At 39.4% G+C, this 22151-nt stretch overlaps 1 protein-coding gene across 1 annotated transcript in view; it reads right to left on the bottom strand.

Annotated features, from left to right (window-relative positions):
• NSMCE2 (NSE2 SUMO ligase component of SMC5/6 complex) overlaps window positions 1-22151 on the bottom strand; it is a 217905-nt gene that overhangs the window by 172918 nt on the left and 22836 nt on the right. Inside the window, exon 2 of the mRNA XM_007456062.1 lies at window positions 5286-5396. Within this exon, the coding sequence (XP_007456124.1) occupies window positions 5286-5396 (111 nt within the window). The remainder of the gene's footprint in view (window positions 1-5285; window positions 5397-22151) is intronic.

Below are 22151 nucleotides of genomic sequence, written 5' to 3'. Positions count from 1 at the left end.
ATGGGAGAGGCCACAACAGTGAGAGGCCCGCATAACGCAAGAAAAAAAAAAAAAAAAAAACTGATTTAAAAAACCGCAACAGGGACTTCCCTGTTGGCGCAGTGGTTAAGAATCTGCCTGCCAATGCAGGGGACACAGGTTCGAGCCCTGGTCCGGGAAGATCCCACATGCGGAGGAGCAACTAAGCCCGTGCGCCACCACTACTGAGCCTGTGCTCTAGAGCCCGTGAGCCACAACTACTAAACCCGCATGCCACAACTACTGAAGCCCACGCGCCTAGAGCCCGTGCTCTGCAACAAGAGAAGCCACCACAATGAGAAGCCCACGCACCGCAATGAAGAGTAGCCCCCGCTCACCGCAACTGGAGAAAGCCTATGCAGCAACAAAAACCCAACACAGCCAAAAATAAAAATAATTTATTTAAAACACACACACACACACACACACACAACAAATATGTGGCAGCAATCTGATTTAAATGCTTCTAAATCTTAGATAATCTCTAAGATGCATGTAGCCCAAAAAAGAGTAATAGAGGAAGGTGAAGAAAATACAACACTCTGGATTTTCCACAAAGTAACATGCTAAAGTAGCACCTACTAAAAGAACCATATACAGGTAAAATCTGACAATTCTTTTAAGATTTGAAGTTTGTTGCAGTAAAATTGCACTATTAAGTATCATGATAAAGAAAATGCAAAGTATAATGTGAATCCTAAGCTTTATTTTTGCTAAACTCTAGGACTAGACTGCTCATCAAAAAGCACAGAAAATATATATTTTACCACTGACCGCTAATATTATCTGCAACTAATCTGAACCTGTTAGGCCATTTGTCATTTAGCTTCAGGGGGCCCATCCTTTCTCACTATGAGAATTAACACTATAAAAAAGTTGCGAAGACCACCCCAACGATAGTGGTGGACCCTTTATCATCTCTTATTTGAAAAAACACATACCTGAGAATAGATTTGAAGATTCCTTGAATTAAGCTGGTGCCCACCCTCTGGAATCTGAAGCCCACGATGGACTTCCACGTTTAGTTTAAAACCATCACATAAATCCAGAACCAGAAGTACACAGTACACAGTATTACCACTGTTTATTCAATACACGACAAAGAGTCTCACTTCAAGAGGGATAACCCATTTGACCAGTGAACTGGCTTGAGAAGCAGAATACTGGTAATGAAATTATTCTTAAATCAACTACTGCCATAACTTGCTTTAATAAGCACAGTTCCTGGCACATGGTAGCCACTCACATCTGTGGACGAATGAATCCTCGACCAACCTTAGGTAGGTTACTCAACTACTCTATAGACTTTAAACTTTCTATGTATAAAAATCGGCTTTCTCTGGCTTAATTTTCTCAAATTAAGCCTTTGGATTGATCAAGGCCCTCTGAAACTCTGACACTGAGGGAAAAAAAAAGATGCTTCCATTTCATGCAAAAGTCACATAGACAACAGGGAAGTTACATATCATGATCCCCATGTTGAGGCTCACTTGACTTTCATCTTAGATTCAATATCACTTCATCAGGAAAGAGTCCCCTAACCACCAACCTACTCCCCCCTCCACCAGCAGATATGCCCCCTGACTTATTAACTCCTTGAAAACTTTATTTTCTCTTTGTAATACACAGCACAACAATCATTAAATAACATCTGTATTGTTCTTTGTTAAATGTTTGTCTCCCTCTCTAGGCTTCAGACATTCTGAAGGTGAGATCATATGGGCTTTGCTGATCGACCTCCTCTTTCTTGCACCTAGAAGTACCTGGCACACGGATGTTTAGAAAATATTTGCTCAGTGAATGTTTGAGAACAAAAAGCCAGCCAATGGTGCCCCTTCAAGATACTCAAATAATAAAAGCTTAGAAATCAAGGAAGGGAACGTTAGGTCATCAAAAGCTAATGTTCAGAACATCACTCTGTTCTCAACATGAAACTGAGAGAAGTTTTTCCTCAGCAGTAACAGTAATAAAAGAAGTAAGTGTATCATAGCATATCTATGTGCCATTTTATACCTTTCAAAACACTTTCATCACGTGTGGTCTCATGACTGAAAGTCTCCAAAGCGTTCATACAGAAATTCTGTTTACGGTTCTACATGTTTTAAAGAGGTGTGACAGGTATATAACCCATTTATCCTGAAAGTTTTTATAAATAACTTATAGACTGTCTGGGAATTTTTTTCCCCCCTTTAGGTGCTCACTGCATGATATTCCCTCTACAAAACAGCTGGGACAAAGTCCCATTTGTTTTGTTTTTTTTTAAGTTTCAGAGCACTGAAATAAATACTGATTCCAAATAAAGTCTTCAGCTCTATTCTTCAGCTCTAGCAGCTCTATTTTCTTAAAGGACAAAGAAAGGCAATCTGAGAGCTTCTGTTGGATGCCAAAGGGACTTCCCAGGGATTGTTGGTAAATTGAACCACATCTAAGTTTCCAAAGTAAACTTCTAAAACCTTTTCAGCAGTGTATAACCTTCAGAATTCTGTGAAGGTGAGAGCAGGAGAGAGATCTTTATTTAAATGATAAACTTTAATGCTCTTTGATGATGACAAAATTTTTTTTAACTTTCTATGACTATATGAAAATTCATAGACAGAAAGACCACAGGGTGGATGAGAATCTTGGCAAATGATATAGGAATGGAAGTACTGCAGCTCTTAAAAGTCTATGATGGAGCAGAAGTGAAATGAGACTCAACATGGGTTCCTATTTTCTGTATTCTTTCCTAATAATCTGACTTAAAACAATTTCTTTGTTTTAGAGATCATAAAGACCTCATACTGTAAACTTTACCAGCTTATATCTAATCCTATATGATTCCTGAATTCCAGAGGAGGACAGGTCAAAGCAATAAAAGTTTTATTTCAAAGTCCTGAAATAAAGTGAGCAAAGTACTCGTTAAGAAAGATCCAGTTCCACCTTCCTCAGGAGTATGTTTGGAAATCTGGGTTTGTAATAACATAGTATTTTTATCTCCATCATATTTTATGAATGTCAAAATGTTTGATACACAATATCTAATCTGATTCACATAATAATCTTGTGAAATAGGCAGGCCAAGAATCTTATAGATGAAGAACACGAGATTCCAAGAGGTTAAGTTTCTTGACGCAGGATCATAACTTAGAAAATGGAAGCACCAGGGTTGGAAGAATTTCTGATCCCTAGACCACTGCTATTTCTATAGCACAGAACAGCTATACCATTCTGGACTCTCTGAATCTGCTGTTCATTCTTTATTCCTCATCAAAACAGGCAATAAGATAGCAATGTCCATAAATGTCCATACTATGTAAAGAGTACACAGTATATAAAGAGGGTAAAATATTCCCCTTAAAATAATGGTCATATCCCCACTATGTCCCTATATGGTTTTAGGTCTTAGAAATCTTATTAAACTATGATTTACTATTCTTGGTCTCATATCAAGCTTATATAGAGAGTACAACTTTGCATGAGAAAAAAACGCAATAAACGTGTTCTCTTATTCAAGACCAGGGACCTTCCCGACAAGCATTAGAATCACTAAATCCAAGTTATTCCATAGTCTAGCATAAGGTTAGTGCTGAAAAGCTGGATAAAACTCCAACTATATTCTTTCCTGATTAGTAGGGTGGGTGTAATGGGATGAGGCCTCAGGATGAAAGAAATGCTATTAACTACTGAATGTGCGTGAGGGTGAGGGTTGCTTTTTCTTTTTTTATCAGTGACTCAGTTTTTTGAAGGGGGAAAAGTCCAATTCTTCACGTAAAAATACCTTACGTATCTGTGAATCCTAGGGTTTAATAGAAAAAAAAAAATCCACATTAAGTTCTTCAACTTCCAAAATCTGTTTTCTTGCCTATAATGTACATTGTGCTGTTATATTTGCAAAACATCAAGGTTAAAGATAGAAAAGCCTATCAAATAACCTCCATAGAATGTAAGGGTCAAGGCAGGATTGATCTATACAATAAGCCTAACTCTGATCTTTGGTAACAAACACACTTTATTCTATAAAGTCAGCCTTGTTCTTTTAAGGCAGTGGTTTTCAACCTTGGATACATAACAGAATGGGTTTTTTAAAAATACTGGTGCCCCAATCCTTCTCCAGATCAATGAAATCAGAATCTCTTTAGTGTAGGGTAGGGACTGGCTGTTTCTAAGGGTCAGCTGGAGTTGAAAACCTCTGGTCTAAGTGCTTTGCTATCTAGTTTAAAGAATCTAACATGACATCATTTTCATATTTTCCTATGGAAGGAATATTCACAGTCCCAAGACAGTCACAATGGTTAGAAACACCAGAAATGTACAAGTTGAATGAGTGTATTACTTGGATATAAGCAGACATTATTAAGTTAGTCACAACTGCTACACTTAATAAATATTAACCATTAAAAAAAAACAGAAAAAAAAATTTAAAGAAAGAACAGAAAAACTGCATATAACCATGAACATATATACTCATTTAACTATAGCTTAAGTATTAAACCATATTCAAAAATTTATCTCCCACTGAATAGTAGCCAATCTTGTAAAGCATTTTATTTTTGGAATTTCCCATAGATATCAGTAAGAAAAAGCAAATAAAGAAACCAGAAGTACAAGACATCCTATTACACAGGTATATGAAATCAGTTCAAAGGGGAGTTTCCACTGCTCAGAGGACAAAGCACTTCTCAGAAACATTACTGCAATCATACTGCTCATTTCTTGCTCAACACAGTACTGCTGAAAAGGATGTTGCTATGTTCCCACCTTAACTGCCTTATGTGTTGTTCCTGTGACATGCTGGAGCCAACAAAGACAAGTTTGGCTTCTGGAAAAACCAAAAGGCCACGCTTCTTTATTTGTAACCTTGCTCTAAAACCTCTCCCTATTATCTGATTCTATGAATTTTGCAATAGCTGCATATTAGTTAAAGCTGGAGAATGAGTAACTAAACCTGGTCTAAATTGTATGCTTAAGCAAATATAACAATAAAAACAAGTCCTACACAATTTGTAGCATTTTATAAAAAACTCCTCACATTCAAAGGAGGCTTAGACTAAAAAATTCGAGACCAAAAAATGCAAGGAAATCTAAAACAGATGTAATATCCTAATTAAACCTAGGTGGCTTATCTGGGAAAATATTTAAGATTCCTATTCTATGAACTTCCTGATTAAGAAGAGATTAATAGCTACTACAGTAAGGATAAGAAATTATTAAAGGTTAGAAAAGAATTTTGATTTGTGTTTCTAAGTCAGTGAGCTGTAACCAAATATAACCAGGTGAGTGGTATAAACTTACATGGTTTATTGTAGATTGAACAGCCTTTAAATAATGGTTTAGTTCCCGATCCATCATTGCAAATTCAACCATTGCCTTATCCATACTGTATTCACTACTCACTTCAGCTGAAAAAGAAAGAAAAGCAATGATCATTTTCCATTTAAAATGCCATATTTGGAAAAAGCTGTACCAACATAATTTATCAGTCAATGGTCTGTCTAAATGATTTTGTAAAGGTATTGCACATTTTTAAAAATGCCTTCAATATATGCCTGCTTCATTCAAAATTCGAAGACACCCAGTAGAAAAAGTCTCAAAGGTGGAAATGTAGACTCAGACTCAGGAGTTCCAGGCTGTGCCACCTACCTGGACAATCTTAAATCAACCACTACACTTTTCTCAGCCTCAGTTCCCTCATCCATTGAAGCAGTCCACTTATATATCTGCACATGAACCTTGTAGTATTGTTAAAGATCAAATAAGGAAGATTTCCACTTCTAGTAATGGTAGGTTGGGTTATGTGGACCAATCCTCCTACTGAAGACAACTAAAATGACTGGAGGGCTTCCCTGGTGGCTCAGTGGTTAAGAATCCGCCTGCCAATGCAGGGGACACGGGTTCGGGACCTAGTCGGGGAAGATCCCACATGCCGCAGAGCAACTAAGCCCGTGCACCACAACTACTGAGCCTGCGCTCTAGAGCCTGTGAGCCACAACTACTGAGCCCATGTGCCACAACTACTGAAGCCCGTGCACCTAGAGCCTGTGCTCTGCAACAAGAGAAGCCACAACAATGAGAAGCCGGTGCACGGCAGTGAGGAGTAGCCCCCCCGCTCACCACAACTAGAGAAAGCCCACACGCAGCAACGAAGACCCAACACAGCCAGAAATAAATGAATAAATAAATTTATAAAAATAAATAAATAAGTAAAATGATTGGATAAAATAGGAAAAAGAGTAATCTCCTTAAAAACAAAAGGGTCACAAGATAGTAAGAAACAACCAGGCCAAAATTAGGGAAAACCAAAAAAGAGAAGCTGAACGCAGGACATCAAAGTTGCACACCCTCCCCCAGTAAGCCGGGTCCCCACTCATCAGAATAAAGATGAACCGTAAGTAATCCCACTCTGCTCCTCCAGGCTGCAGGGAGGTTGGCCTTGGCCACTGAGCAGAACAGAGGGAAGAGAGAGAGAGAAAACAAACATGTTTCTGAAAAACTGTATCAACAAGCCACAGCCTGGGTTTGCAGCCTGGGCTCCCCTCACCTGAGTGGTGCTGGGAACCTGAGCTCTGATGTTGGTAGGAGGTAGTCTCACAATGAAAGTACCCACACGTACTCCCCTCTGGAAAAGACACTTGTATCTGAGGCCTCAAATAACCCTACAAATAATTGTTAAGGATAATGAGTAGATTACAGGGGAAAAAAAATAAAAACAAAACAAAAAACCTTACAAGGAAAAACACAAGAAAACAAGCCAAAAAGAGTAAAAATCAGCAGAAACAGATTCCCAAATGTTTCAGATATCAGTCAGAGCATGAAACAACTATACTTACTATATTTAAAAATTAAAAGATCCTCAGGAAACAGGAGACTATAGAAAGCGACTAGTAGATTGGAAAAGCAAGATAATATTCTTCAAAGTGTTTTTAAACTTTTTTTTTAAGCTCTAGACACACAATTTAATAATAGATCAGGAAAAGATAGAGAGCACAGGATAATAAAAACGTTAACATTAAAAAAGCTGAAAGAAATGAAAATAAAACTGGAGTCCTTAAATCATATTGGGGATGCACACACTCAAAGACTCTTCATTCAAATAACTTAGCTCAAATGGCAGTATTTCTTGTCTACTCTGAAGAACAATACAACAGTTCATCTCTAAGTCATGAAATAATATAAACCCCACTTATGTCTGGCTCTTAAAAAATGATTTTCCTGGACTTCTAAATTATGCTTTAGTTTTACAATAGTCAATTATAAGCACACTCCATAAAATATCTTCTGGGTTAACACGCTTCTGGTAGAATATCTCTTGGCTGGTAACACCCAGACTTCACAGAATATACATATACCTCAATACAAGCTTTTTTTTTTTTTTTTTTGAGGAGTGGGAAGGGGCAATATTAATATAAGAAAAATCTGTATTTACATTCCCCAAATTAAACACATTTTTTTTTTTTTTGCGGTACGCGGGCCTCTTACTGTTGTGGCCTCTCCCGTTGCGGAGTACAGGCTCCAGACGCACAGGCTCAACGGCCATGGCTCACGGGCCCAGCTGCTCCGCAGCACGTGGGATCTTCCCGGACCGGGGCACAAACCCGTGTCCCCTGCATCAGCAGGCGGACTCTCAACCACTGCGCCACCAAGGAAGCCCAAATTAAATATATTTTTAACAAAGCGGTATATGAGAAAGGTCTCAAGTCATATTCCATATAAAATTGTTAGACCGTTTGAAAATGTCCAAACATCAATGAAAGAGACATGTTGCTTAGCTGTTGCTGGTACCAACGTGTATCTATTGCCATATATACAACAACCATTTGTTAAAAATCCTATTAATTGCTTGATGATCAGGAAGAGAATTTTAAACAATTTATATCCTAATAATGATGGGTTGTGACTTATACAGGCATTTTACTGTATATAGTTACATTTAAGTAAATTGGTTAGGGGTTTGGGGTTGGCCTGTAATTTAATTTTTTCCCATTTAAAATAATGAAAAAAAGAAAATTTAAAAAAAACAAGAAAGAAAGAAAAATAGGCCCCTGGTTTCACACAAACCTTATCTAGTTAAAGGAAAGGATGATGTGTGTGTGTGTGTTTTTTTTCTTTTCTTAGTGGAATCAGTATATTTTATGTGTAATAGATTCTGATACTGGGACCATTGAAAAAGTGGGTCAAGCTGGTAACCTGAGCAAAGACTAACAGCATAAACTACTTTATCAAAAGTGCAATAATTAGTGGCAACTTCAACCTAAATAGAAACTCACTAAAGGATGTATCAGCGGCAAAAGTCTTTGAAGTATGAGAAATAAAAATGTGTCGGGGCTTAAATCAGTAGGAATTGACATAATGTTGGCAACCTCCCTCTGGAATTAAATGAGTTAATTTTTTAAAGCACTTAGAAATATGCCTTCGACATTAAAGTTTTCTGAGTAAGCAGGATGATGATTCTCATTATCAAGGTCCATAGACAATAGCAAGACTTGAACCAGATAACAATTTTAAATACAAGGCCAAGGAGACCTTCCCTGCAAAGGAGAACGTGAGCAATGGCTGCCAGTATTTGATGGCATGAAGCCTAAGGGAAGTACCTGAGGAGGCCAACTGTGGACATGCAGCCTCAGCTAAGGCTCCAGGGCCCAAGAATGTTGGGACAAGCTAAAGAACCTAAGTGATGAATAGTGCAGCCTGAGGCGACAAAGGGAAAACACCAGAAGAGAGCAGGAAGCTACTCCTGAGAAGAACCGAGAACCACACCACACCACACCTGGAAGTGATGCTCAGTCAGATAACTTCAGGCTCAAGTCAATGTTTTCATCTGCTGGGGAAAAGGGCTTGGAGAGACTAGAGACGGAAGACAAGAGACTCCCACAATGGCATCTGGAAGAGAGGTCATAAGAACATCCATATCAAGCAGTTATTAATCCCTGTCTCCCTTATTATTACAATAAAGCCTCTTTCTAAGTATGTTATTTGTGTTCATGTTTCAGAAATACCAGGCAGGGCTTCCCTGGTGGCGCAGTGGTTGAGAGTCCGCCTGCCGATGCAGGGAACACAGGTTCGTGCCCCGGTCCAGGAGGATCCCGCATGCCGCGTAGCGGCTGGGCCCGTGAGCCATGGCCGCTGAGCCTGCGCCATGGCCACTGAGCCTGCGCGTCCGGAGCCTGTGCTCTGCAACAGGAGAGGCCACAACAGTGAGAGGCCCGCGTACCGCAAAAAAAAAAAAAAAAAAAAAGAAATACCAGGCAAAGGAAGGCACAGGGAATGTGTCCTGTTCCACTAAAGAACTAAAGTGGGGAAAGAGCATAGTGTTGCATGAAAAAGGCTAAATAAAGCCCTGAAGAACTCAGGAGGAAAAGAGGGATAAACACATAAACAGGGAGCTGGCTGTTGACTAAAAAGTGGCTGGGGCATTGGGGAGGTGCAGAGAGACTGACCAGCTAGAGGTTCCCTGCTCCTTTATTCCACAGTATATAATCCCACTACCCAAATTCTCCCACTCTCACAGGGAAAGCCCTTCCTAAAAATCCACACCAACCAAATCCTACACATCCTTCAAGGGCTGAGCTCAGGCCCTACCTGCTTTTAAACTCTGCCAGCCTAGAAGGATCTCACTTAATTTATCTTAACAACTATACTTGATACTTTGGCACTTTGAACCATAAGCAATCTTGTTTTCTTATATGAATGTGTCTCATTTTTCCAAACAGACTTTAATCCATTTGAGGGCAAGAATGATGGATCCAACAAAGAACTATAGGAACTCTTCCTTCAATATTCTTACATGTCCATCATATAATAAATTTGAAAATTAAACTTTCACCAAACTAAAAATTGTCCTGCCTCTGATATTCAATTGAATTAAAATGCAAAGAAGACATGTAATATAAACTTATTTGCCTATTCTATTTTCAGTGTGATTTTTCCACAGGAAAAAGGTTGGCACCAGAGCTGAGTGTGGGGGGGGGATTACAAAAATGATGTTAAAATTCACAGAATGACAATCTCAGAGAGGCAAATATTACTGCAGCACACCTCTGCAAGCCAAAAAGTAACTGCAATGATAAAATATATATACATAATAATAATAGCTGTACCTAACAATTGGTAAGCACTTTATTATGAGCCAAGACTACTTAGCATACTGTGTTTACATTAAACCTCACAGCAGCATTAAGAGAAAGGTAGTTTTAGCTCCACTTTATATATGAGAAAACCGAAGCACCAAGCAGCTGAAATAAACTGCTCAAGGACACAACGGTAGTGAGTGGCTGAGCTAGGCCTCCAACTCAGACCTAGCTGCAAAGTATGTACACTAGCCTCCTGTGCTAAAAGGTGCTTAAAATGTGAGAAGGACAAGCACCTCCAACTCCTCCATGGATATCCAGGGAACAAACCCTTGGGGTGGGGTGACTGGGGGGCAAGTCATGGCCCTGAGCTTCATCTCAGCTCCTGGTGGTCTGTTCCAAGTAGACACTGGCCAACGCCACTCAGATGTGATAGGGCCCAGTCCGATCACATTTGGGAAAAGCTTCCCCAAATTCCTTAGTAGAGGAAACCGATAACAAAAAGAAAATGATCCTCCCCTTTTAGAAGACTGCTAAGTTTTAACACTGGTGAAGAGAGTGATCTTTCCCATCAGCAAGCCTAACTAGAAGGGCTATAAAAGTAACCAAGTCACCCACTGAATGCTAAGAGAATAACTAAGTCAGCTCTAGCAGCTGGTAAGTCAACCTGTACCAGGCCAAGAGCACCAGCAACAACAGAGATGGAAGTAGCAGCCGTGCAAGGGCAGCAGCAGAGAACTGTTTCAGGGGAAGGGAAGAGCCCTGGAAGGCTTCACATGCAGAGGCACTTCTGAGTGGGGCCCAGTGTCAAAACCATTTCTATTATCCATGTCTTTGATTGTCCTCCCCTGGCCAAGCGGGGTCTGGGAGTCTAGGAATATTCTCCTTTCTTCAATGTGCCATTCAATGAGCATTAATTTATTATAATCAACCCTTGCTTGTGTTAATCAAATGCACTTAAGTGATACACTTGAATATTCATTTACAAGCCAATAAATATGTGGGGAGGTCTCCTGGAGAGAGCTCGGAGACTCGGTGGGACCGGCGTGACACATCTGGCACACCGATTAAGAAACTGCTCCAAGAAGTCAGTTCAATAACTCGCTGAAATATGTCCCCCTAACCCCTGGCCCAGTAAATTAAGTCCAGAGGGCACAGATAATCTTTGATTTGTATTAAACAATTATAACTGCTTCTGTAAGGACGCCAGTAGCGTGGCAAACGTGCCTTGTCTGTACCAGTGACCCTGCTCAGCGGTATCCCAAACACTATGCGCTAACAGGACCTGAAGAACTTACGAAGTGTTATTTAGACCAGGAAGGGCCATAGAATTAAACCCATTCTTTAAAGATGGTTTCTGTTTCATTTTGTTTCTTCCTGTCCATTGGCAAGCCCTAGAAAACTAAAGAGTGATAATCGCTGAAGGAGGACCTCATTTTAAACTGAAGTGCTCTGATATTTATCTAACATACTAAGAAGTATCTGAATGGATGCAGTTGGCCTGCATATGATTCTCCTAAAGTCAAACAAACCTGTAATTATGCAATCTAGGCAGCCACGCTAATCGTTAGACATGTCACCTGTTATTCAATGTCAGAATGCACTAACAGCAATATTAGAACTATTACTATTCTTTCATTTTGAAGTGCTGAATAAGGCATTAAAGGTACATGTTACATAAAGAACATTAAGCAGAAATGGGTGATTTAGTGTTGCAATCAAATTCAACTTAAAATTCATGAGACTTCAATGAAAGGAAGATAATGGCTGAGGCAGGAACACTTACGAAAGCAAAACAATTATATGGAAACTAGCAATCAATGCAGGCTGTGTCTCAAAAGTGAAAAACTGGGGCAAAATGAGGGAGAAGAGGGAGGTCTGAGAAGGAGAGGGAGGACACTAGCTATTTTCACAGATGTAGGCAGACTCGGGTGAGACAAATTTCAGGTCCCCTGTGGCTAAACAAGGTATCAATAGGTAGTAAGCCTTTCACAATATGGTAATTCTTATGTAGCACAGTGCAGACTCGTGAGAGTTTATCCAGGGTGAGTTCCAAGATTGTCTAGTGTCTATTCCCACCTCATTTGCTCCACATAATGCCACTTCCTTGGCTACTGGTTAAAAAATGGGGATAAAGAAGATTGTTTATCTTGGCTTCCCCAAGTCCAGATGGGCATGGTCAACAGACCAGTCGAGCCTTTCTTCCATACCAGCAACCAGTTCAGCGAGAACGGAAGGTAACTGATGCCACTAAGAGATGCAGCTTCTTGACCAACTATTCTAAGTAAGGCCCCTCCCAAGCCACAGCTGCCCTAAGGAGCAGCCTAAGCCATGCACTGGAGAGAAATAAATTCTCTACCCTGAGGCCTAGCCCTAAGGTTTGGGAACCACAGCTGAAGCAGGTCCGGGAGCACAAAGGACCCAGAGCCAAATAAGTTCCCTCAACATCCTTCAAGTCTTCAGTAGAACTGCCTTCAGTGAAACAAACAGGAAGATGAAGACACCCGTCCTCCTCCTTCCCCTATAGCATGTCCATCCCAGCTTTATCTCTAGGCTCCCTCTCTACACTACTGGCTGTCTTTTTCCTTTGCTCTGCTGTTGCCTATGATTTCAGCCACAGGGTCCTTTTCCAGAATTCTCCCTAAGCTCCAGAATAGGACCAGACGCTTCACGCCTTCTTGGTTTATAAGCCCTCTTTACCTTTACAACAAGGACACGTGTGCAGGTGTATGTGTTCAGGCGGCACACCCTCAAGACAAATTTCACCTACTTATCCTTTCCAACTTTCTGTCCCGATTCAACTGCAGTTTTGCCCATGGTCAAGTTGTTTCCTGAAATTTTGTCCTAACCAAACAAAAACCGCAGAAGCAGGTGTTTTTTATTCTACAAAGTCATGTATAGGCATGTCTGAACAGGAACAATACCAATTATATATAGTTGAGTCAATTCAACTCCATGCATTTTATTAGTAATATACCAAACCTTTCAGACAAAGCAGTCATTTAGTTTTCTTCAGGGGTTGTGACTCCAATTCCACATGAATCACACACTCAGAAGGATGTGATAAATTCTCAGTGCCATAAAGTACATGTGTCCGTTTTGGAAAGGAGGAAGGAAGGAGAGGAGGCCAGGAATCGCCTGATTTATGTTTTAAATTTCCTAGAATAGGTGGCACATAGGGAGATTTTTACTTTCTGAAACAGGGAATAAGTATTTCCTAATCAAATTAAAACTTGATTCTTCTATATTTTGTAAGCAAGAAATTTATTCTTTTTGGATGAACTCAAATAAATGGCAGTATAAAGCATATTGCCTCTCCCTCCTTCTGTGGAAAAAAACCCCTTCCACTTTTAAAATATAGCTCCAACTATCTCAAGCAACATATATTACACACACACCTTCTTCTATGAGAGGGTGTGTGTATGTTTTTCCTGGCAGCCTAGTATTAAGCAATCATTATATATTCATCAGAAGTCAAATTTAATGACTTATTCACTGCTTGAGCAATATTTAATAGAAACTTGCTTACTTCTCACTACCCCGTACTTTAGTCACCATTATTCCTCCACACTGATATTAGTGTGGTAAAATTAAAATTGAATCCACATTACATAACTGCCTCCCACCAGAAATAATAGTGAAAAGTGTAACAGTTTATGACACAAACTAGGAAGCAACTGGCTCTTTTATAAGCTCAGTGAATATGGGGGAAATCTTTGTGAAATACTGACCTTTATAATCATCTTTACGCCCCTATACAATTTTATTATCATAGTCATACAGAAGAGGGAAGTTGTATAATACAGTAACTCAAAAAGCCAGCTCTGGAGTCCATTTACATTCAAATCTAGGTTATGTTACTTGCTAGCTGTGTAGTCTTTGGCACGTAACTTAAGTCTCAGTTTCCTCTTCTGTATAATGGGTGCAATAACAGTATCTAACTCACAACATGACTAAGTGAGAAAATGTAGCTAAAATGATCAGCACAGGGCCTGGCCCACAGTATGCACTGACAAAATGTTATCTGCCATTATAATTATTACAGAATGGATAACTACTCTGCAAATGTAGTTAGTCTAAATGCTGAAAGCACTTTGCCCTTAGAACCAAAAAGAATCAAGTGAAGATCATCTCTTTAACTCTCTCAGCTGTTTCTACTAACTAGAGACCAAAGCATGAAGTTAAACTCACAAGACTGCAATGCTCTATGAGAAGCTTTGTCAACAATCCGCTATCCTACCCACCCACACACTACTGTCCAGAAACTCACTTACCTAGCAAATGCTTACTGAGCACTTACTACAGGCCAGGCAGAGGGGAAAATGCTTAGAAGCAAGAAGGAGCAGCTAAGCCTGCCCACAGAAGGTTTAACAGGTTTAACAAGTGAGGGGGTGAATGTGTCTGGAAGGGTAGCGTGCCTCAGATGTTTACCGGCTTGTGCAGAGGCTAAATAAATGCCCTCGGTCCTCTCCACCTAGGCTGATTTACAGTTTAAATGGTCAAACAAAAACCCTGGGAATGAACAGAGAAGGCATAGATTAAATCTTCACTGAACACTGACTACGTGCCAGGCACTATGAACACACTACTCATCCTTTGTCGCAACAGCGTGAAGTCGGTATTAGTAAACATTTCAAGATAAGGAAACCGATGCTCACTAGGGCTAAATCATTTGTCCCAAGTCACACAGTTAATAAATGGTAGACTTAGGAACTGCCCTCAGGTCTGGCCTGAAGCATGGAAGGCATGTGCAGTAGAGTGTCTGAGCTACCACATAGAAATAAGTAAAACGCACTTCATGCAAAAGTCATGGAGTAATGAATAATCGGTTCTCTGGCTAAAGAAATTCTCCTAAACATTACCTTCTTTTAAGAGTGAGAGAAAGTGAAGGAGAGACTGACTGACTGACTTAAATAATTCTACCCCAAAGCAATGGAGACCATCTTTCATTATATAGATAGATATTTCCTTAGAATGTGTATAAACCACCATAGTAAAGGTATAACTCAAAATATTGCTTGAAGTAAATTCTATGAAGAATTAAACTTAGAACTCAATCTCTGGATACAATCTAGTCTCTACCAGTCATCAAAAGCACTACGAATCTCAGGCTATGGGCATCAATCATTGTAAAACATATCCACAGACCTCTTTTGGCTAGCTATTATAAGCCCCTCGAATCTTCAAGGTCAAGTCTGTCTTTTACATGATTTAAATCCTTTTTCTATACCCTTCCTGTCCATTTGTTCCTATCTAATCCCTGGCAGACTGGAAAGAAACAGTGAATTCAAGGCAGCAAGCAGTATTTACAGCAGCATTCCAGCCAACATATTTAATTTCAATGACAGCCATTTCTCTCTGGTTTTCAAATCCTTGACTATGCCCAACTTTTAGTTACAGTGGGAGGGCTGAAGGCCCAGGAGGCTTAAGAATCAAAGCCTGGCTTTGACTTCTGGTTCAACATCAAAGCTCTGGCGTGAATTTATGGCAGCAAAGACCAAAGGAAGTAAGGCTTAAACCTCATGTGAACACTGAAAACATTTAATGATAATGTAGGTAAAGCACCCAACAGGATGTCTTAAACATAGTGGACCCTAAATAAAAGAAGGCTATTTTACTGTTAACTAAGTGTACTTTGCAATATTCCCCAATACAAACCTATTTCACTTAAGCTAGTATCTATTAAAAAAAAATAAAAAATAAAAAACACAGTGAAGCAAGAAAAAGACAAACTGCCCAATGAAAAACTTAGCAAAGAGGGCTTCCCTGGTGGCGCGGTGGTTGAGAGTCCGCCTGCCCGTTTCATTTACTTAAGGAAATCAATAGTGCTTTGCTGAGGCACTATTTACATTCAAGTGACGGGTTAATTGCAAAGAGCTCTATACTATTATTTAGTTAGCAAATTGATGGGACAGATTTAGGGGACTGCGTTTCTGTTTACTTGTTCTTATCCCCACACAGCCACGTTTTAGCCACAGACAAAATGATTGATGCTAAGAGAGAAGGAACTAGCCTAGGGTCACACAGGTAGTACAATGTTACTGGGAGCTGGGATTTGGATCCAAGTCTTTAAGTTCCACCTTTGCTAGACCACTCTGTGCCTAACTAGTTTGAGTTGTATGAGTCCTTACAGTGCCGAGTCCCTGGTAGGCAAATTAAACCAACAAAGCAACTTCACCAAGAAAAAATTTTTGAGAAAGGATTAAATATATGCTATTTCAAGGAAATCAATAAAAAAAAAAAAAAAAAAAAAAAAAAACTTAGCAAAGAGATATAAGCGTAAATTCTCTGAAAAGCTTATTCAAATGGTCTAGTATCTATTGAATTATGGAGTCATCGGGTCACCTCACTTTTGCAAAGTAATAGGGCGTATAGTTAAGAAAGTAATTAAGCACATGGTTGAAAAATTCAAACAGAACAATAATGTGGTGTCTCCAATCCCCAAATTCTCTCCCCAGAGACAATCATTGTTATGAGGTGCTTGGGAATGCAATCCCATGGAAATATTCTACGTATAAGGCATCCTCTCTTAAAAAGGTCTACAGAAATTAAGATACTTACAGAAGCAGAGAAATAAGAAATTTAAAATGGCCATACTTGGAGAAAGACAAATCTCACAATGCCTGACACTGAAAATCATATCAGTATTCTCTCTGTGCCCTAGTCGCCAGTAAATGTGCCTAAATGAGTGGCTGCTTCAGTTTAGTCAAAATATGCTTTGATATTTAGTCAAAATATCCATTCTAAAATAACATAAAGGCAAACAAAAACATCTGGGAAAAGAACACAAACATTAAATACAAGAAGACAGTAATGCTAAACAAAGAATACAATATGAGTGTTAATGGGGGAACTTCCATTCACTCATTGAACAAATACCTACGAAACACAGACCATGTGCCTGGCACTGTGTTGGGTGCCCTGGAGAGAGCAGTGAACAAGATAAACACTGTACCCTCCCTCAAGGAACTCTTACAAATTTCCACTCTACACAAAAATTTCTAAAAAGCCCTGATATAACTATGTGGCCTTTGTTTGGCTCTTGGTATTATGGGACAGCTTATCCCTCTGCTGAGCGGTTCTAATGATTAGAGCTGGTCCAAAGAGAGAGCTGATTCAGGGCCTCCCTAGAATAATTCTAGGCAATGACAACAATAAATCTGAATTGCTCTTTCACACACATTCACTCATTTACACCTCATAACCTCCGTGTAGAGTTATTTTACTTTCTGTTTTATACGGTTGAGGAAATTGAGGCTCAGAGAAGTTAAGTGATGCCACTGAAGTCATGCCTCAATGTCAGTAGAACTTTAACCCCGGTCCTCAACTCCAGAGCTACAGAAGAGCCACCTGCTGGGCCACAGAGTCAACTTTTCCAGCTCACAGTCCTTCAGAGATATGAAGGACTACTGAAGGTGGCTATTAAATATCTCCTACTCTGCGAGTCTTTGCTTCATCAGAATAAATAATGATCATCAAGTTCCTGCCTTCATTTAAACACGCTTCATGTACCAGCGTCCCTTTTTAAAGATGGACTCCGGAATAAAAAAACGATAATTACAGCCACAGGCTAACCAATTAAGACTATGATAATACTATTATTACATGTGTACCACTGTGATCCTGGGTTGACCTTGTCAATTAAAAACAAAACAAAACAAAACAAAAAACTCAACAGGAATTGCTATTAAGCCAGACCTCTCCCTTCCTATATTAGTACCATTGAATTTTTCAATTTAAGATTCAAAACTTAAGACTGTCAAATTTCATGTTTCTGAAAGCTGTTACTCCATTTTATTCAGGAGGCGGAGGTCTTTCTGAATTTCAAAATGTCATCTAAATATCAGGTAGCCTCCCCTATTTTCTGTGATCCATAAATTTGACAACCTTACCTTAGTTTTTTTCCCAAGAAGTTAAATAATAGCTAACATTTACTGAGCATTTACTATGTGTCAGACATTATGCTAAGCAATTTACATGCATCATTTCATTCAATCCTTGCAATAACTGTGGATAAGACACTGTCATTCCTTTGATGGAAGAAAAAAAATGGGCTCAGAGAGGTTAAGTACCTTGAAGCAACATCATACAAGTAACAAGCTCCAGAGGGAAGATGCAAATCAGCGTCGATTAAATAACAGAGTCCATTCCCCTAACTGCAGTTATCATCAGTAATCATCATCCTTTTGGCATAACCCATCTCCATGTCATAAGACTTTGCCGAATGCCTTCCTAAGATCTATGCAGAAAGCATCCTTACTGTATCAGGGCAGTCGCTCTGGTCAAAAACAAACAAACAAACAAAACCAAACAACAAAAACAAAACAGGGGATGGGGGAGTGGAGAGAAACTAGGATGATCAAGAACAAAAACATCAAGTAAGTTCATAAAATGAGATGGCTACTCAAAATAAGGTTAATGAATAGCAACTACCTTAGACCAGCATATCACCGTACTCATTTCAAATAAATTTAAACCAAGAAAAAAATTACAAATGGGGTCAGCCTACTTTAAAATAGAAAGTTAATTAAGGAACTCTTTAATTAAACAGAAATTAAGTCCTCAAAAACTATAAATTTAAGTTCAAGGAGATATAAGAAGTTTATTAGATCATAAGACCTATGGTGACAGGGACTGTAATCTCTGTCATTTACCTAACTCTCAAGTGTTGGTCTAAATGAGAAGTATTTTGTCCGAGAAATGTTTCTTTAAGAGTGGAAGGGCCACAATCACAAAAGGAGGGAACAACTGTATTCCACATTCCTATCTGTTGGAGGATAACTGCTATGTTAATTATTTTGGGGAAGTAACATATATTTGATTTCATGAAAACAATGGCAAATCAATCTTAAATCACTGACAGCTCCAGAAAATAAGTCTATCATAATTTACTACAAGCATTATAGTAACTGTCCCATCTAATGAGCATTTTTCCTTATGTTTGTACCTCCGCGTAGTACAAGATCCTAAAAAGATGTCTCAGAGATTTTATAAGGTCATTTTTGTTTTTCTCATTACTTATCTCATCATTTCTGAGATGTTTTATTTTCACTTTGCCTGACTTAAATCAGTAGTGAATCCAAATACTGTTTCTGTCTTGCCTTCTTTAAAAGCCTACAGATGTAGAAAACAAACATAAGGACACCAAGGGGGGGGAGTCACGGGAGTGGTGGTGGTGGGATGAACTGGGAGATTGGGATTGACATGTATACACTGATGTGTATAAAATGGATAAATAATAAGAACCTGCTTAAAAAAAAAAAGAACCTGCTGTATAAAAAAATAAATAAAATTCAAGAGTTCAAAAAAAAGCCTCTTTATCAAAGAAATAATCATCTATAAACACCTAAACTGACTAGAAATGTCTCAGAGAACTCTCTGCTGGATGAAGTAAACTACTTCTGTGATGGGAATTATCTCCCATTAACATATCGGTTTCTGGATGACAATGACAATGAACTGCAAAGTAAGAAGTAAAGAACTATTAATATTAAATGAGTAACTAAGTGGCTCTGGAACACTGCAGTAGTATTTATAAAATGGGAGGGTCCGATCAATCACATCCCACATACATGCACTCAGTCTCTGCATCCAAACACAAATAAACCATATACAAGACCTAATCCCTGAAGTCATCTTGACTCCTCTCTTTAGCACATGATACATTTAACTAGTTCCCTAGTTCGATCAATTCTGCCTGCTCAAGTCAACTATTATCTCCTTTCCAACTACAGCTGGCTTAATTTCAATCTTTATTGTTTCTTTCTCATATTATTGGTTTGCTTCCTTAATGATTTCCTTTTCCAATATCTTTCCCCTCTAATCCTTTTCCCATATTGTTAACAAATTCTCAAGTACAAGTGACGTTACTCTTGTTTATCAAAAGTCTACCATAGTACTTCCACTTCTGGCCAAGACAGAATAATGGGAACCAAATTTATTCTCTTGCCTGAAACACCCAAAAAATTCAAAATAAAAACAAATGAGGGGCTTCCCTGGCGGCGCAGTGGTTGAGAGTCCGCCTGCCGATGCAGGGGACGCGGGTTCGTGCCCCGGTCCGGGAGGATCCCACATGCCGCGGAGCGGCTGGGCCCGTGAGCCACGGCCGCTGGGCCTGCGCGTCCAGAGCCTGTGCTCCGCAACGGGAGGGGCCACAACAGTGAGAGGCCCGCGTATCGAAAACAAACAAACAAACAAAACAAAACAAACAAAATGAAAAGTGGTTTGCAAGACAACAGACTTACGCAAGGGAGAAGGGAGGAGAGTGACTGGAGCCACAGGAGGTGAGACCTGTAACTGGCCCATCTTACTATCTTGAGGGAGTTTCCAGGCTGCAGCGTACACAATAGCAAAATCTCTGCAGACCTTCTGTAGAAAGTGAGAAACTAATTCTAAAATCTATATGGAAATGCAAAGGACCTAGAATAGCCAAAAGAACCTTGAAAATGACAAAGTTGGAGGACTAACACTATCCAATTTGCAGACCTGTTATAAAGCTTTAGTAATCCAGGTAGCATGGTATTGGGATAAAGACTGACCAACAGAATAAAACAGAGTCCAGAAGTACAAACATACAACACATATGGACAAACGATCTGACAAAGAAGCAAATGTAATTCACTGGAGAAAGGATAGTCTTTTCAACAAATGATGCAGGGACAACTGGCTATCATATGCAAAAAGAGAAAAACAAGGAAAAGAAACTTTGATCTATACCCCCTACCTTACACCACATACAAAAATTTAGTCAGAATGGATCACAGTCTTAAATGTAAAACTATAAACCTTCTAGAAAAACTATAAAGAAAATCTTTGGGAACTTGGCTTAGGCAAAGATTTCTTAGATACAAAACCAAAAGCACAATCCATACGACAGCAAATTGATAAACTGGATGCCATCAAAATGTAAAACTTCTGCTCTTCAAAATAATCTGTTAAGAGCTCAGACTGGGAGAAGGTATCACAAATCATATATCTGATAAAGAACTGTATTCAGAATACAAAAAGAATTCTCAAAACTCAAAAAAAAATAAAAAATAGCCCCAAACAACTGGAAATAAGATTTGAATAGACGCTTTACCAGAGGTGAACTCCAAATAAACACACGAAAAGGTACTTAACAGTATCAGTCACCCGGGAAATGCAAATTAAAACACTGTAAGATACCACTGTGTATCTAACAGAATGGCTAGAGTACCCAGACCAAGTGTTGGTGAGCATATGGAATGACTAAAATATTCCCTTAATATACTCCACACACAGATTCCTAATTTTCAGACAACTATATTACCAAAAAAGTACACTTAACCATATAATTTAAACCACATTTAATATAATTTAATTTTATCACAGTGACTCAGAAGGGACCTCATAACATTATAATGTCTCTCAGTGTCATCGTTACGGTTTTACTAGTAAAATATAGAAACATGAATCAACAGAAATCTTTTATGTAACAGATACCGAAGAGACCAGCTTTTAGTCTGTAATTACCTCACCGGAGTATGATTGCTTTTTATTGTAAATCATTTTCTTGACTTCAGTGTTCTCAAAGAGTGGTTGCCTGACATCAGCATCAACATCTCCCCGGAACTTGTCAGAAATGCAAACTCTCAGGTCTGACACCAGACAACTGAATTGGAAACTCTGAGGAGCGGACCAGCAATCTGTATTTTAACAAGTCCTCCAGGTGATGCCGAAGCCTGGTAAAATTTGAGATGCATTGTTCTAACGTATTTTTTTTTTGTGCGGTATGTGGGCCTCTCACTGCCGCGGCCTCTCCCGTTGCGGAGCACAGGCTCCAGACGCGCAGGCTCAGCGGCCATGGCCCACGGACCCAGCCGCTCCGTGGCATGTGGGATCCTCCTGGACCGGGGCACGAACCCGCGTCCCCCGCATCGGCAGGCGGACTCCCAACCACTGCGCCACCATTGTTTTAAGCCACTAAGTTTGTGGTAAGTTGTTCCCCCAGCAATAGCAAAATAATGGCCACCAGGCTAGAAAACTGGGCCTTTCTTTTTCTTCTTCTTCTTTTTTTTTTTTTTTTTGCGGTATGCGGGCCTCTCACTGTTGTGGCCTCTCCCGTTGCGG

Source organism: Lipotes vexillifer, unplaced genomic scaffold, assembly GCF_000442215.2.
Source record: "Lipotes vexillifer unplaced genomic scaffold, Lipotes_vexillifer_v1.1 scaffold84, whole genome shotgun sequence".
Lineage (NCBI taxonomy): Eukaryota > Metazoa > Chordata > Mammalia > Artiodactyla > Lipotidae > Lipotes > Lipotes vexillifer.
The sequence above is the reverse complement of the archived record's forward strand: the minus strand, read 5'-3'. Positions and strand labels throughout refer to the sequence as shown.